This window comes from Pezoporus flaviventris, unplaced genomic scaffold, assembly GCF_033815535.1.
Source record: "Pezoporus flaviventris isolate CSIRO_AGI_PZ_B2104156 unplaced genomic scaffold, CSIRO_AGI_Pfla_v1 ptg000078l, whole genome shotgun sequence".
In the NCBI taxonomy this organism is placed as follows: Eukaryota; Metazoa; Chordata; class Aves; order Psittaciformes; family Psittacidae; genus Pezoporus; species Pezoporus flaviventris.
In genome coordinates this window covers 8,361,645-8,375,939 of record NW_026892626.1, presented here as the reverse complement: position 1 = coordinate 8,375,939, position 14,295 = coordinate 8,361,645, and the positions used below count along the sequence as shown (strand labels likewise).

At 58.7% G+C, this 14,295-nt stretch overlaps 1 protein-coding gene across 1 annotated transcript; it reads right to left on the bottom strand.

Annotated features, from left to right (window-relative positions):
* Window positions 1-784: 784 nt before the first annotated feature.
* Window positions 785-8,944, bottom strand: UBALD1 (UBA like domain containing 1). The gene is made up of 3 exons (XM_061473308.1): window positions 8,660-8,944; window positions 2,948-3,007; window positions 785-1,918 (listed from the first exon to the last, which is right to left on the bottom strand). The coding sequence occupies exons 1-3, from the start codon at window positions 8,765-8,767 to the stop codon at window positions 1,598-1,600; spliced, it is 489 nt and encodes a 162-aa protein (XP_061329292.1). The 5' UTR covers window positions 8,768-8,944; the 3' UTR covers window positions 785-1,597.
* Window positions 8,945-14,295: the final 5,351 nt, after the last annotated feature.

Below are 14,295 nucleotides of genomic sequence, written 5' to 3'. Positions count from 1 at the left end.
TCATCAGTCAGATGTCCAAGTGCATGGTGTGGGCGTGGGTTTTAGAGTCACAGAATGGTTTGAGTTGGAAGAGACCTTAAAGCTCACCTAGCTCTGTTCTAACCCTATGCCACAGACAGGGGCACTTTCCACTAGATCAGGTTGCTCAAAGCCTAATCCTATAGCTCCTGGTGGCGCTGGTCCACTCACAGGACTGAGGCACACAGATCCAGCACAGCACCATGCAGGGAAGCTAACAAGGGCCAGCACCAGCTCCAGCCCAGGTGAAACCATCACTCCTACCATGTTTATTTTAGCAACACAAATAAGAGATTGAAATTAATTACTGACTGGTGAGCGCAGGGATGCAGCCTCATGAGGAGAGGGCTCAGCAGGGAGAGCAACTACATGGGACTTGGCCCATCATCCAGTATACACGGAATAAGAGCCAGGTCATAGCAAGACACCCAGGATGACACACAGGGAACCCGAGCTCTCATTGCAGCCCTGCCATCAGGCCAGCCCTGCTCCTGGTGGGGTCACATACCCACAACTGATGTGGTGGGGCAGATCGGGGCTGGCTTCTGCTGGGGCTGAGCACTGGCATGCAACTGGCCAAAGGTGGCTGACAGTCACTGCAGGCTGGGACAGGCTGTGTGGGGCAGCACACAGAGCACAATGCAGCCAGCCCCAGCTCAGCGCCACAGCACGCACAGAGCCACTCAGAGAGATCCTGAAACATCCCAAGCCCAGGCTAGCCTTTGCTGCATCCCACTGCTGCTGCAAACGAAGCAAGGACACAGGGTTCAAAGCAGAAGAGCGTGTATTGCAAGCGGCTGCGGCATGTCCAGAGGGACTTCCAGCCACCAGGAGAAAAGAACAGAGGGGTTAAAAATGATCCCAGTCTCTAGGGTTACACTGTGTCATGCAAACAGCCCTGGGCAAACCCCATCCCAGGAGGGCAGGGGACGATGTGCTGGCCCAGCTGGGCCACCATGGGTCACCCCCTGCTCCGCATTGTCCGGGCTGGATGAGAGGCCAGACGCCTCCCCAGGAGCTGGTGTCCCCCAGCCCTGCTCATCAGCGAGCATGGTACATGCGGGGCAAAGGCTGCAGCTGAGCAGGAGCAGCCCTTGCTCTCTCCAGCCCTTAAAAAAAACAAGTTGTGTGGGGTGCCTGCGTCTGCCCTCCACCTGCTCAAGTGGGGCCAAGGGATGGGGGGAAACACTCAGGCACAATCCACTCTGCCCAGTGAGGTGGCCCAGGGGACTATGAAGAAGGGACCGCCTCTGTAAATGTCACTCGCATGCAAACTCCGGTGTCCCAAAAGAGGAGGGGGCACTCCCTCCCTGAGCCCACAGAGGCAGCAGGGTCCCAGGTAGAGGGCAGCACCAGTCCCATGTCCCACGCAGCCTCCTGCTGTCTCTGGGGAGCTCTGTTCAGCTCGAGGACAAGTAAAAACTACTTCAAACCAAACCCATGCAAGGCAGCTATTTGCTCGTGTGTCTCTGCGGCTGCCAGACGCCTGGCAGCAGAGTTCCTCTCCTCTTCGGGGAGGGGGGGGGGAATAGATATTTATATGCAGGGGTCCCCACCGCGTTCGCTCTCCGCCGCGGCCTCATCTCTCTGCTTCCATGGTCACATTGGCCTTCTGTTCTGCTGTGGCCTGCTGCGAGACGGTGGCTGGCCAGCCCGAGGGCTGCGCTGTGGCAGCCGGAGTCCACATGCTCTGCTGCTGGCCAGGGGGGGAAGCCGTGGGCCAGGTAGAGTTGAAGGCCCCGTGCTGGGGCAGTGGTGGGGCTGGGGGTGGTGGGGAGGTTGCCATGGAGGCCACGGGGCTACTGCTGTTGAAGCTCTCAGAGGCCTTGAGGCGGGAGAACATGGTGAGGGCATCGGGGAAGTTGGGCGGCGTGGCTGGCGTGTTGGCAGGAGTGCACATCTGTGGGAAGGAGACATGGCATCAGGCATGAGGGAGTCCCCACCATTGCCTCCCATCAGGGCCCAGCGCAAGACCCCTCTGCCCCCACTGCTGTGGCTCAGAGGGCCCTTGGACCTGTGCTCTGCTGACAACATTGCTCACAAGCAGCAGTTATTAATGCTGTGGTGAGTGCTCCTGTCAAAAGGGCACAGATGGGATCTGCCTGTCCGCCTCCTGCACTGAAGCAGGGACCCATCAACCCCACAGCTCACTGGTGCTACCCTGGACCTGCAGCTTTCTGGCTCAGCTCCCACCTCATGGGAGACTGGGCACACTCAGGGCCCTCAGGCACTTGCTCTGCACACTTACTGCATGCTCCATATCCCCAACTGTCCTGGAGAGTTAAATGAGACCACAGCAGCCAGCAAATCCCTAAGACATATCTGCTCAAGCAGATTATGGGCTGCCATGTCCTGAGAGTTAAGGAGCCAAGTTTGGGATTAGTTGGCAGGCAGCACCCACATGCATGCACGCTCTCTTGTGTTTACACACATCCATACACTGCACATGCTGTGCTGGAGGCCTGCTCCAGCTCAGTCGCTCCAGCAAGCACAGGAGCACTCATGAGCGTCTGGGCTGCAGAGTGGGAAGCATGCATGCATCTGCATGTGTGTTTACACACCTTACAGGGGGGCAGTGCTCCAGGCTCCCCTGGGCTCTCTCTGCCATGTTGGGGCTGATCTGGACCATTGGCCATGCCCAAAACACCCTCCATGAGATGTCCCTCCCCGAGGAGCAGCCTCAACCTCTCTGCAGGTGTGAGGGCAGCCCCAACCATGCTGTCCCACTGTGTAGGACAGGCTATGCCACCCCTATTCGCTCTCCAGGAAAACCTTCCTTGGCAGGCAGCTCTGGCAGTGCCTGGCCAGACCTCCCTGCCTGCTCTACTGGGGCTGTGAAGCAGCGAGCTGGGCATCGGCAACAGCCAGAAGCACCGGCCAGCTGGTGCTGTGCCTTGGGCGAGTGCTGCAGAGGTAGGAAATCACTTACCATCTGATGGTGGTGGCTGTAGGGGATGTTTGTTTCTTGGAAAAAAGCACTGAGAGCAGTCTGAAAAACAAAAAAGAAGATGGTGTTACCACCAGCACACAAACTGGGCACCCACCTCATCCCTGTGCACAACAGCAGGGCTTTGCAACACCCCAAAGATGATCCAAAACAGGCCCTGTGGGCTGGACCATGCCTGCAGCCCCCATGCCTCCACAGGAGAGTGCTGCACAGAGCTGCTCCCGCATGCCCAAGCAGGGACCCGCACCTGCTGTGGGCCTGCACTGTGGTGATCAGCAGTCACACCTAGTTGGGATCACTGTGCTTATTCCTTAGAAGCGGCCACTGCTGGAGTGGACCCCAAAAGGCATTTCACAGCTCACAACAATGCTCTGCAACCACTGTGTGCAGGGAGAGGAGGGAAATGAAATCCAAACCCAGGAGGAACCAGTTACATGCATGTCCTTAACAGGACGAGATCACAGTCATAAATATTCATACTGGGAAATCCCCAGGGCTGGAGCTGCAACAGATAGCCCATCCCATACACCAGAGCATTTCCAATCCAGCTGCAGGCAGGGTATGGTTAGGACTGACATCACTTCAGTTAGCTTCCAGTTAAGACCAGTAATAACCTGGTAAATGTGTCACGTGCCACAGGCATGTGAGAGGACAAGCAGGGAGGGAACACTGGGAACACAGGCTATCCGGGAAGGCAAACACCCAGCCCAGGTCTGGGAAGAGCAGAGGCAGATGGCACTTTGGGGGCACAGGAGACTGGGCTGACACAGGACCGGTGAAGGTGAAGCTGACTCCTGTTCAGACTTTAACTCAGAGCTATAAAATAATGGTTTTATTTGGTTGTAGATCAGAGTTTCTAGAAACGTTAAGATAAGTGGTTTGGATTTGGTTCTGGTTGGAGGAAAAGCCCCATTCAACCTTCCCCTTGCACCCTGCAGGTCTACAAGGCAGGATACAAGGCACAGAGCTGCAGCCAGGCACTGCCACACCACCAAAGACTGCTCCCTTCCTGCAAGCTGGTGCCTGGGGTTACCCAAGCTGCTAACAAGTAAAATACAAAAAAACCTAGAAAAAGCAGAGGCAGGTTGCACCAAACACCACAAAACTGCATCAGCCACAGTCCTGCCACCACACACACACAGGGACGGGATGAACGACAGCAAGGCAGACCAACTTGCTGATCCAATGGAAAACTTCTGCCCCAAACACCCAGGCTGGCAGTCCCTGGGAAGGTGAAGGGGCTGTGCCTCCACCACTGGGGAGTTGGAGAGCTGGGGCTGGCCATTGGAAAAGGTGTTTATGGTTTCCTGGCTGAGTGGTGGTGAACCATCAGCCAGACCAGGTGGCAGCCAGGAGCGGTATCTGCAAACAACAATCCAGACCTGGGTGGAGAAGCAATTGCTGCTGTAGAGACAGGCAGCTCCCAAACCTCGGGGAGAGTGTACAACAGCTGGGCTGAGGAAGCTCTCCCCTGCAAAAGCTGTGCTTCTCTGTCTGCATTGAATAACGCAGTACCTGAACCTTGTACCCAGCCAGGCTATGATCAGAGAGCCCTCAGCACCCTCAGGCAAGGCCCACCGGGTTCCAGCAGCAGCCATACAGCAGGAATTGGGTCTTTGGCCCTGGAGACCAGCTCTTTGAACATGCACGTGTCTAAGAATCAAGATAATGTCTAACGAGACATGGACATTTCTGAGGCAGCAATACCCCCACCCTGTTACCCTTTGTCCTGGGTGAGGTCTGATGTCAACAACAACGGCCCTGTCACTCAGACAGGAAAGGACTGTGATAAGAAAGGGGGGTAACAGCAAACAGTAAGCACGGAGAGGTGTGGGCACAGCCAGGTACCATAAGCTGATTAAATCTGCTCTGTGCTCCTGTCTTCCAAGCGGCCTCATATCTGGGATTGTGCCATCAGCAGACAGGGACAGAGAAGGTCCCCACTGTTTCCCTGAGCTGCCCACCAATCCCTGCTGATGCTGGGATGAAAGCTGTGACCTGCAGAGGAAGCACTCCACCATCACAGGCGCCTCTGCCTGAAACACTGTGTCTCCTCCCCTCCATCTGCCCCTTTCCAAGCACAGCAGAAGCAAATCCTCTGCTCACTGCCCATGGGAAAAGCTGCCACCTACCCAGGGACCCAGGACCTGCAGCAGTCCCACCCCAAGCAGGACAGAGGCCCCTTGGTGGCACATGGTGCCAGGGATACACATGTCCCCAAAGCTGCTGATGCTTCCTGGTCTCCAGCCAGCATCACAAATGCTCGGGTAACTGGTGCCACAGCAAAGCCAATTAATGCTCCTCTGCTTTAGAAAGAGCCCGAGACACTCCTCAGCTCTGACCCTGCACCAAAGGCCCCATCACCCATGTCACCCTGAGTGTGAGATGGGCACAAGCACCCACTCCCTGGCCACACTCTGCAGGGGACCAGGCCACTCTGTGTCCCCCCCAGGATAAAAACCAGGAGCTCTCCCTGAGGCAGCTCACAGAGACCCTAGAGGGTGCCAAGAGGCACGTATTGTGACCCCGTGTCACCGGATGGCTGCAGGGGCTGGGGCGGAGATTAGTGCAAGGAGACCTAGGTGCTGCAGAGAACATGCTCAGCCTGGAGGAGCAGGACACCAGCCCTCTGCAGCCACTCAGATGGATTGCCAGGTGCTGTTTGATCCCCAGCCCAAGCTGCATTTGAGCCTACTCCATCTCGACTGCATGTATGAGCTGCAGCCACTGCCAGCAGAGGGGATCAGGCCCATGGTGCCAGAGCAGCCCTGGGGACACCTTGCCCTTGAGCCACAAGGAAAAGGGAAAGGAAAGCAGCTCAATGAAACACAAATACATTAGAAGAGGAAGTGGAAATCCAACCACGGACACAGCAAGCAGAGCCAGGCACCTGCTCCTGCTCTTCTTCCCCACAATCTCACTACACCGAACAGAGACACTTAACACCAGGAAAAAGGAAGGAACGGGTGGGTTTTCTCTTATCCTTCCCAAGCAGCCCCAGCAGCAATCAGCGCATAACAAAGCCAAATAATGCTCTTCTACCTGAGAAGGAGCCCAGTGCACCACAATGCAAACTCTGAAACGTCTCCCTGGTAGCCTGCTGGGTTTCAGGTACCTCCTGCGCTCCCTGGCTTCTTCCAAAAAGCCACCACCTGCGGTCCCAGAGGCCGAGTGCCAGCCTTCACCCAGAGACACTCCAAGTTGCTTTCTTTGGCCTGTAAACCTGCCCCTGCCATCAGCCATGGCACTGCTCCAGCGGCTGGAGGGCTGGGATGGCCATTCCTGCTGGCACCCACCACTGCTGTCCCTGGAAGCACAGCAGAACTCATGGCGCTTCAAGAGAAAGCCTGTCCTGGGTCCCTATGAACCAGGAGTCATGGCAAGTGGAACAGGTAATCCACACACTACCCATGTTCCCCGGGGACAGAGGGGATGCAAAATGAGCAGCTTTCTTATCGAGCCCCAGAGCATGGTACAGGCTCTGATCAGTTCACACTGCATTGAAGGCAGCTGTATCCCAGTTTCCTGATCTCCTGCCCTGCTCAAGGTCCTGGATCAAATTTCTTCCTTCCAAACTCCAGGTCTGCCAGGGGCAGCAGGACACCATGCACAGCAAACCCTCTGCAGCCCCCACTAGTCACAACAGCCCCAAAGCACCACGAGCGCAGGAAAGCAGTCCCAAAACATCAGGATCCCACCAGTCTGAAGTGTTTCACAGTGGCCTCCCCTCTTGCTCCTGCCGCTGACCCAGCACCTTGTGACATGCCACAAACAGCGAGCAGGGCACATGCCCAGGTCGGAAAGGTCCCGGGCAGGACAGATGGACACCAAGAGTGCCCCAGCCAGGATGGATGCACGTTGCTGGGAGAACCCAACTCCTGCTGTTTTGTCACCGGGCCATCCAGCTTGCCTCAGCTCCACTGTGCAGATCACCTCACTCTATGGTGGTCTTACAGACAGGAGCAACATCCTCAGTGTGCAAATGGGCTGCTTCAACTAACACTGCGCCCCTGGAGCAGCGCTGTCAATGTGAGGAGACTGCTAATTTACACTGCCTTCACTCACACGGAACTTGCCTGAACTCCACCAGTTTACACTCGCTGCAGACACAGGCCAGCAGCATATGGGTACTACACAGAAAAACAAAAGCCTTGGAGTATCCCAGGCAGGAGGTGGGAGCAGGCTGGAGTTGGGAGACACCACCTCCCCAGCGCAGCTCCCCGAAGAAGGCATGCCCAGCGGCCATTTTGCAAAGGGAATTATCTGACCGTTGCACCAAAAGTGAGTGGGAACATGGTAACTGCTCATTGCAGCGTTTGTTTACAGCCCAGCTTCCTCTGAGTCATGTGAGTGCCAGGCCGGCAGGAGACGGCCGTTTGTACTTGTGCAACTCGCCAAACGGTGGCAAAGTTCTGCAGAGCCCTTGGGGAGAAAAGCTGCAACTTTTGTCAGCCGTTTCCCAGCGCTTCTGCGACACGCACGGCCGTGGCGGAAGCAGATCCCGCCCGTCCCAGAGGGCCACTGTCAAGCTGTATTAGTAAACAAAACCCCGAGCACGTTACGCATGCAACACATCCACCCCCAATGGTGCTCCCGGCAGCGGGCCGAGGTAGTAAACGGGCACGACAGAAGGGAACACCAACTCGGCGTTCACTCTCGCTCCTGGCCACGCATGGCTTGACTTCGAATGCCTCCTGGCCTCTCATTTAGCATCTGGGAATGCTGTCAGCATACGCAGATCGCATGGCGATGAACTGCCTCCACTCCACGCCTGATCCGACACATTGCGTTTCAGAACAAACCCCCGAGTGAGGCCCTGCCAGCAGAGCTCGAACCCACCCGGGGTGCTGCGGGAGGGGTGCCCCAGCCACAGGGACAGACACAAACTGAACCTCCCGATCTCCACACCGACTCAGACCTCCTTCTGCATCACAAAACATGAATTACAAAGGTGCCATTAGCATCATATCCACCAGCTCCAGACTAGAGAGTTGCTGGGGCTGCACGAGGGAAACCCAGTCCTATTTCGAAGGAGCTCTGCTTGCTAAGGCTGCGGAGCCGCCTGCTCTCCAGCTCGGGGCTCTCTGGATGCACAGAGCACCCGGACAGGCCGCGGGGCGCTTCCCACCCGCGGCGTTAAACCCTGTCAATACCCTGGAGTATCCTGCCTGCGAGCAAGAGGAAAAGGCGTCTGGAGCCAGGATGGCTTTGACCTACAGAGTCTCCTCTCCCATGGTTCCCGAGGACTGACTCCCAGGACAGGGACGTGGGAACGGCTGGGACGGGGATTTCCAGCGCACGGACCCACACGGGAGGCCCGGAGCGGGTCCGGAGAAAGGGGCCGTGGCCACGCTGGGCACCCGCGGGTTCCCCCGCCCCGCACCCACCCGCGCGCCGCCTCTCTCCGCCCCCCGTGCGGGGCCCACGCGCACGCAACGCGGCACGCTCGCAAAACTCCCGCCCCACACGTCCCCGTGTCATCGTGTCCCCCCCCCCCCCCCGCCGCGGGCCCACGACACGTGCCGGCCGCCGCGCTGGGAGCGGGGATGTGAGGGTATTGGGGGACAGACACACACACACGGGCACAGGCAAAGGCAACAGCGCAGCCCACGCTCACCGCGCTGCACGAACACACCCGCTCGGCCCCGAGCGCTCGGCGGGGGCCGGGTCCCGGTCTCGGGGCGGCGTCCTCACCTCGAACTGCCAATGGGCCGCCTGCAGCAGCTGCTTGGCCTGGTCGGCGGCACAACCGGCCGCCAGCACGAACTGGTTGATCATCACCTGGTGCTTGAGCTCGTCCATGGCCCCGGCCCCCCAGCCGCCCGCCGCCGCCGCGCCCAGCCCGCCGCCGCGTCCCCCTCTCTCACGGCGCCGCCACCATGGCGGAGCCGGCGCGGCTCACGCCAATGTTTACTGGGCACTGACTCACGGCGCCCGGCGAGCCCCGCCGTCGGCCGCCAGGGGCGGAGCGGGGACGGGCGGGGCTTGGGGCGCCGCTGGGAGTTGTAGTTCCCGCACGCCCCCTCTCCGCACCGCCTTTCCTCCTCCCGGACTACAACTCCCAGCAGTCCCCTCCACGTTTGCGGAGCAGCCACCAGGCGCCGGAGCGCTTTGAGTGACTAGCTACGCTGACCAACCGTCACCCGCGGCTTGCTGGTACCTGACCGTATATGGTCAACAACGCCGCTGCCACCAATGAGAGGGCCGCAGGGGCGGGCCGGGTCACGTGGGCGGGCGGGTTGGGGGCTGCGGGTGGTGTTTACAGTCGACCGCGTGCGGTTTCCTGTTGACGTGCGGGCAGCGGGCGCGGCGCACTGAGGGGGGGCGGGGAGGGGAAGTAATGGCAGCAGTGGGGCACGGGCGCGGGCCCCGGTAACGTTTAGCCAGGCGGCGCCGGTGTGTGTACATCCTGCCGCCCTTGCGGTGCGCCACTCTCCGAGGCCTATCCGGGCCCGTCACGGCTACCTCAGGCCTGAGCTGCCGCCCCCTCACAACCCCGGGGCCTGAGGTGAAGGGCGGGGGGCGGCCCTTTGGCCCCGGGCCCTCCACCAGCGGTAATAAATGGTGGGGGTTGTGCGGTCTCCTCTGCAGGGCTGTGCTGCTGTGAGTCCCGCGGCCGCAGCACGTCCCTGACAGGCTGCCGTGGTGTAAGAGGAGAGCTGGCAGCGGGGAAAGGTTCTGGAAGGTGCTGGGGGGCTCCTGGCAGCATGAAAGGATCCTTTGAGAGCGGGGTATTGCCACAGCAGATGCACGCAGGCGCCGCAGTGCCCAGAGCAGGACAATGATGTTGCTAAGTACCAGGAAACGATAAGCAGGCAGGGACATGCGGTTGAGTGGCGGGGGGGGGGGGGGGGGGGGGTAACAAAGCAAGAGAAAGCGGGTTGAGATGGAGGGAACCGCGGTGCTTATGAAGGCCTCCGGGCTCCTCCACCTTTACTGAGGGATTGTGGGCTCTTCCTGCAGTCTGGGGAGGGGGGGGGCTTTGCCTCACTGCGGGCAGTTTGTTCAATGACAAACTGATTCTGGTCAGTGTTTTCACATGCGGCTGCAGATGTTTGTGAGCCATGAGGATTAATGGCTGAAGCTCAGGCAGGTCACACGTTTGATCTGAGGGGTTTGCAACCTCTGCCGCTGGGACACAGATTGCCCTGGTGTTGTCTAACTTTGCCTGGTACACCTGCTTTAGGAGCCGTGGAAGGAACTCCAGGCCTTGGAGGATGCCTGGACCAAGAGACTTTCCTTCTTCACTGTTCAAAGTGAGAGTGCAGCTGTAGGGTGATGACAGTGGGATACATCAAGAGGTGACTAGCCTATTTACAAGGTCAGGACAACACAAGAGGAGATCTGTAGCAAGCAAGGTGTGAATAGAGCTGAAAACCCCCAAATCTGAAGGATTATTTCAATCGGAGATAACCAGGCATTTTTAGAACCCATGCAGTTGGAAGGGAGGAGGGCTGGTCCAGGCCCAGCAGGGCTTTTGGGGAAGGGTGCAAGCCATTTGGAGCAGGGCAGTGTTTAGGGAGGCAAAGTTCATGTGCTTGCCACTCCTGGTGAGGAGTAACTGCGTGTAGTCTCCAGGACACCTGAACCTTGTTGTTTTACATGTATCCAACAAACAAAGTGAGTGGCAGCACTGGGGAGGGGACAAGTGAGACAAAGCAACTTGCTTCACTGGCTAATAAACCCCTGAGCAGCTGAATTTTGGATGAGCTACTCCAGTGAGTGGCAGGTTTGCAGGCAAACATGCTGCCTTGTTTACACAGGCATGCTTGGAGCTGCCTCCCCAGCAGCGACGTCCAAGGAGACCCGTGAAGGGCAGGTGGTGGTAGCTGAGAAACATGTATAACAGTGGGAGGGTGGGTGTCCCTCCAGCCTGTGTCTAGTCACCAGGCTGGAGCTCTGTGGAGTTGTGCTCCTTGGGGTAATGCTCTGGTAACTGAAGTCTGGCTTCAGAACTGGTTTCTCATCCAGGTTTTGCAGGAAGGAGCGATGTAGTGGATGCCAGCTGGGTCTGGGACATAGGGACGTGGCCCTTGATGGCAGGTATGCAAATAGAGCAGCAGGGAGCCTTGGGAGCTGGCAGAGGAGGTGGGCTCACAGCTGAAGGATGCCTCATCTGTCCTTTTCTCCAGGTCATATTGGAGAATGTCTTCAGCCTCACCTTTCCGGCTATGGATTTTACCCAGAAGCAAATAGGGCTGAGCTGGAAGGAAATGCAGGAGCTGAGGCCTCCTTGCCACCCCTGGGGCTCTGCAGAGTCCTGAGGGCAGGAGCCCTTTCCTGGTTTTGCTCTGCTCCTCCCCAGCGTGACCACTTTCACTCCACACAGTGATGGTACCCAGGGTCTCAGGCACCCTTGTTCCTCAAAAGCATGCTTTCATCCCACTGGCTTGTCAGGGCCTCCCACCTTCGTGCCTTACTCCCTTTCCATGTTCAGCATGATGCAGGCAGGGTCCAGGGCTGGCAGCACCACGCTTGGGGGGAAATAGGGTCTCAGGGAGCCTGGAGGTGCAGGGTGAAGGGCATAACCCATGCCTGGTGCCACCACAAGGGTTTATGGGCTGTCACTATCACAGTGTTGAGGCTGGGGGACTGCTGCTCCTCCAGCCTATGGGACCCACTTGTGGCGCTGCTGGTTCTCCCCATGTGGGCTGGCAGGACAGCCCAGACCAGCTCCCTTCCCTGAGTAACCCACTGCTTGCCCTGTGCTGCTGCGGAGGGACCTGGAGGACGTGAGTGGTGCAATATCCTGCCTTTGTGTGTGCCAGTGCCGCATCCCCCAGGCCGGGCGGGGGTGAGGGAGCTGCTGTTCTCTGGAGGTGCTGCCCTTCAGCTCCACCACTCACTGGGCACTGGGGTTTGGAGTGGAAGGGTTGAGCCAGGCACTGGCACACTGCTGCTATTGTAGTTGCCTGTCACATACAGGCAACTCACCGAGTGGGCCCCGCAGGGAGATGTTCTGCAGCAAAGGCTCTGGCCCTCCCAGATGACAATAAGCCCCTCCGGGGCCCGGCTGTTTCCTCTGAGCTCCGGAGAGCTGCGTGGCCTGGGAGGGACCTTCCCGCTGGTGGAGGTTCTGCACGAACAAAACCCTCCAGCCTCTTCCCTGAGCCTCGGTAGTGCCAACACCCCGCTGCTTGCTGGGACACCAGCTCTCCTCCTGGCTTCCCTGCTTAACCCTTATGATGCCACGCTCCCAGTGAGCGGCACCAGCAGCTGTGAAAGTGACTGCTTCTGACACAAAAAAGCTCAGGGGACAGCTTTGGGGCGGTCACCTCCAGCTACCTCCTTGGGCTGGGGAGAGCAGGATGCTCTTGGTGCCCAGGATGCAGGAGGGAAGGGAGAGGGACCCTCGTTTTCTATCCCTGTGCGATTTCCCACCCTTGCCCTGCTGCCTGATGCAAACATGGCTTTTTTTTGCCCCTGTGCTCTCCCCAAAACTGGTTCCCAGCACAGCATGGGTTGACAGAGCTGGGGAGCCTTGCTGTGCCTGGTGTGCTCTGGAACCAAGCTGCTGATGTGTGTGGGGAGACTGAGGGGGGTCATGGGTTCACAATGCTCATCTTGGGGCTGCTGATGGCACACAAGTTGTCCACATTGTCCTGCTGCATGCACTTGTTCCCAGCACCCTGGAGCATCCCTGACCTGCCTGCACAGGCCAGGAGCAGCTCCAGAGCAGCACACGTGGCTTTGCTGGTCAGCAGACTCCATCCTTCCCTCTCTGTGCAGTTTCTGTCACGAGGAACTCTTGCACAGAGAGGCTGGTTGAGCAAGAGGCACCATCACCGCAGGTGCCAGCATGATCCCGGGCACACAGTGGGCAGCACCCAGGCACTGCCAACAGAGCCTGGGTCTTGCCTCTGCTGGGTGCAGGTACCTGACTCTCCTGGTTTGCTGGCAGGATGTGGCTGCTGCTCTAGGTCCCGGGCTTTCCCCTGTCCTTCTCAGCCCTGCTGCACCACGGGATGCAGCAGAGCAAGGTCAGTCCTCACCCAGGCACCTGTTCCCTCTATGGCCCATGCCTCATATGGCCCTGTTGGTGCAGAGCTGCAGTGCTCTGGGTGACCACAACTGCAGGGGCAATAACTACCCAGCAGCACATTTCCCTTCGGGTTTGTTTGCTTATTGCTGCCGGGTGTGTTTCAGTTTGTGTTTACAGACAGCAAATTCCACACACTGATCCTTTGTTTGCTATCACAAACCTTTCCATGCCATGGGGTTGGCTCTTGCAGCGTCCTGTCTTCCTGCACCCCAGCCCTCTTCCCTGCCCTTCCCTTGCTTCCGAAGCCAACTGAAGAGACTGCATGTGCCTCCTCAACTCCTTTGTGTCTCCCAAGGATCCCCAAATCCATTGCTGGGAATTGGGTCCCATGTTCCTCTGCAGTGTGGGCCTGTCTGCAGTGCATGTGCAGGGAGGTGCCTCTTGGCAAGCTGAACCTGGGCAGCTTTTCCTGCACCTTTACAAGAGCTTGGGGACCAGAGGGGACAGAGCTCAGGGCTGGGACATTGTCAGGAGCTCTTCTGTGCCTCTTCCTCCACACCATCCTCCTGACTGTTGTGCATGTGAGACAGCCTTCAGTTATTCCCCACTCTCCTGTGCTCTCACATATGAACCACAGACACCTCTGTTCACTTTCCTGAAGGGATTATCTGCAACAAGAGGAACCAGGCGAGGTTTCCCCATGTGAACATCCTGTGGTCCTGTGGCTGGGGATGTGTCTGTTGTCTGCCTCTCCTGCTGGCAGCCACCCTCACCCAGGACTAGCCCAGCTGCTGATGCCCAACTCCCGGGAGGTGCATGGCTACTGCAGTTGGCCTGTGCAGTCAGACTGCAGCTCCCTGCACACCCCGTCCCAGCACGGACTTGGGGTATTCACCGCGTCCTGGTCCCCAGCAGCCAGCGGGAAAGGAGGCTGGTGTGGATGGGTGTGCTGCTGCGGGAAGCTCTTCTGCCAAACAACTACCAGCGGGTTAATCATTGCGGGTGCTGTGCAACACAGCCTCCCGGGGCTGAGCTGCCTCGGCCGGGCACCCTCAGCGTGATTCCTTCTCCTTGCTTTGCTTTTGCACCTGTTGCAAGCTGCGTCCCTGTGCGGGGGCTGTCCCCGTGCATGCCTGTGCACGCGGTGTCCCTGGGCACCCTCCCTGGCACCCTTGTGCGCGGGCTGTCCTTGTGTATCCCCCGTAATCCCCAGCAGCTCCGGACCGGGCCCCGCATGACAGCGCCCTCTGCCGGCAGCGCCCACGCTGCGCCCCGGTGAAGGCCTCCGCCACCCCTCGCCGCTGGTGGTATGCGCCGCTGCGGTGCCTGACGGGAGTTGTAGTCGCGG

What these genes read in the sequence shown, in the direction of transcription:
- UBALD1 (XM_061473308.1), bottom strand. Translation starts at nt 8,767, where the DNA reads ATGGACGAGCTCAAGCACCAGGTGATGATCAACCAGTTCGTGCTGGCG. An exon ending in CGGCCCATTGGCAGTTCGAG is followed by an intron (nt 3,008 to 8,659) that starts GTGAGGACGCCG and finishes TTTGTTTTTCAG; the next exon opens with ACTGCTCTCAGTGCTTTTTT. An exon ending in ACAGCCACCACCATCAGATG is followed by an intron (nt 1,919 to 2,947) that starts GTAAGTGATTTC and finishes TCCTTCCCACAG; the next exon opens with ATGTGCACTCCTGCCAACAC.